The 2,094-nt window shown below is 45.4% G+C and overlaps 1 protein-coding gene across 1 annotated transcript; it reads left to right on the top strand.

Annotated features, from left to right (window-relative positions):
• The first annotated feature begins 901 nt into the window (after positions 1-901).
• On the top strand, positions 902-1,348 carry LOC142443300 (cdc42 effector protein 5-like). The gene has a single exon (XM_075544755.1). It carries the CDS (start codon positions 932-934, stop codon positions 1,346-1,348), a length of 417 nt encoding a protein of 138 aa, XP_075400870.1. The 5' UTR covers positions 902-931.
• Positions 1,349-2,094: the final 746 nt, after the last annotated feature.

Consider the following 2,094-nt stretch of genomic DNA (forward strand, 5'->3'; position numbering starts at 1 on the left):
AAATAAATTTTAATAAGGATGAAGGAGGTCAGAGAGGTGTGTCATTGAGACTTCAATGAAGAAATACAAAAAGATTGAAATCAATAAAAAAGTAGCATGTTCCAAAATTTTATACCATTGTGTGTTCAACTTCCCAATAAGATCACTAAAGACAAATGGGGGATGAACAACAGAAGAGTGGGTCAAGGGAGACATCGGACAGAGTGGATGGATGTATGGATTGTGATAAGAGTTGTCTGAGCCCAAAGTAAATGATTAAAAAAAAATAGCATGTTCCAAAAAAACTCTCCTCCACTAATATATCATTCCCAAAACTGTCACCAAAAATATTTTATTTTTTGCACTTCACAAGAGTCCACAAAAAATGTGAATCAAACTGCATTTAGCCTCAAATAACTAATAATTGGTCAAGAACAAGGGCTGGCGTTGTTCACACATAAATCCCTGCCACCACATCTGGTCCAACTCACAGCAGAGCTATCACACACAGCAGAACTCCCCGTAGGACTCCCACGCCTGCACATCTTTACTGGAGCAGGCAGACTCATCTTTGCACATTTCTGGTGAGTGTGCACAGCTGCCCTTGCAGTCGGAAGCCCAATATTTAACCTACTGGACAAAAGGGCTCCTTTGTTCACGTGTCCCACATACAATAAAGTATCATTACAGGAACTCATGAAAGACCTACAGAAAAAGAAAAGCAGCCCAGAAAGGCCCACCAATTTGTAAGGGAAGCTAATTCCTGACATATCAGGCTACACAGGGCTCTGCCTGCAAGCACTCACACTTCAAGATGCGGGTCCTTAAATGGAGTCCCTGAGTGGTGAGAGCAACTGAGTGCTCAGCTACCAAACAGAAGATTAGAAACTGAAGGCACGGAGCTCCCTGCAGAGCCGGGGTTGCGACCGCCCTGCCTCCTGAAGGCTGCAAGATGCCGGTCCTGAAGCAGCTGGGGGCCCCGCAGCCCAAGAAGCGGCCAGAGCGCGGCGCGCTGTCCATCTCTGCTCCGCTCAGCGACTTCAGACACACTCTGCATGTGGGGCGCGGAGGCGACGCCTTCAGGGACACCTCGTTTCTGAGCCGCCACGGTGGCGGGCCGCCCCCAGAGCCCCGCAGCACCCCCAAGCCCCCGCTCCGTGAGCCCACCGACCCTCTGCTGACCTTCCACCTGGATCTGGGCCCCTCCATGCTGGACGCCGTGCTGGGAGTCATGGACCCGGGTCGACCCGGGGCGGCTGCCCCAAAGCCGAAGCACGGCCTGGACCCCAGCTCCGGGGCCCAGCATCCCAGAGCTGGCTGCAGCGCCCTTGCTGACCTGGAGGTGGACGACGATGTCATAGGCCTGTAGCCCCTTCCCGGTCCCGCGGCCACCTACCTCTACACATAAACACCCTGCTGGGTCCCAAAAAAAAAAACAAAAAACAAAAAACTGAAGGCAAGGTAGCAGTACCTTAGAAAAAACCAACCAACTTCTGAAGTTAGCATTGAAAATCTTACCGAGTATAGCTTTACTCTGAAACCACATACGGTCACCATATGGAACCCAATGGTAGGCAAAATGACTGATATTTATCAAGTATTACCTAATTGAGATACAAGGAGCTCATTGGTAGCTAATCCTTCTTGCCATGAATGCACAAGGGGCTTTCAAAAAGGTCATGGGAAAATGGAATAAAGATAATGGAATTTTTCCATGCACCTTTGGAAGCCACTGCATATCTTTTCCTAATAAATTATGCAAAACAGTGCAATATTATGCTAAATAGAATAATGTAATAAATCTTTTTTAATTCCTCAAATATTGTACATCTTAAAAATCTTTAGGATCCCTGTTCATCTTCCATAATTCAGAAAGAATATTAAGCTATTTACATATAACATCTCTCATAAATATTTACTAAAGCTGATATTAATTTTAGTCTCTAGCTGTGGTAAAGAGACCAATTAGGTTACCGTGTGTCTATACGATTCACATAAAAATTTGATAGCTGAAAATTTACAGAATGACTTTATTTTTCTGTGTTCTGCAAATTTTAAAAATTCAACTGTGTGGTTTCTCATGCTATAGTTAGAAACTCAACCTCATTGTATAGT

Source organism: Tenrec ecaudatus, chromosome 3, assembly GCF_050624435.1.
Source record: "Tenrec ecaudatus isolate mTenEca1 chromosome 3, mTenEca1.hap1, whole genome shotgun sequence".
NCBI classification, from domain to species: domain Eukaryota; kingdom Metazoa; phylum Chordata; class Mammalia; order Afrosoricida; family Tenrecidae; genus Tenrec; species Tenrec ecaudatus.

Excerpts from the sequence above, each read along its gene's own strand:
- LOC142443300 (XM_075544755.1), top strand. The coding sequence starts at position 932 with ATGCCGGTCCTGAAGCAGCTGGGGGCCCCGCAGCCCAAGAAGCGGCCA.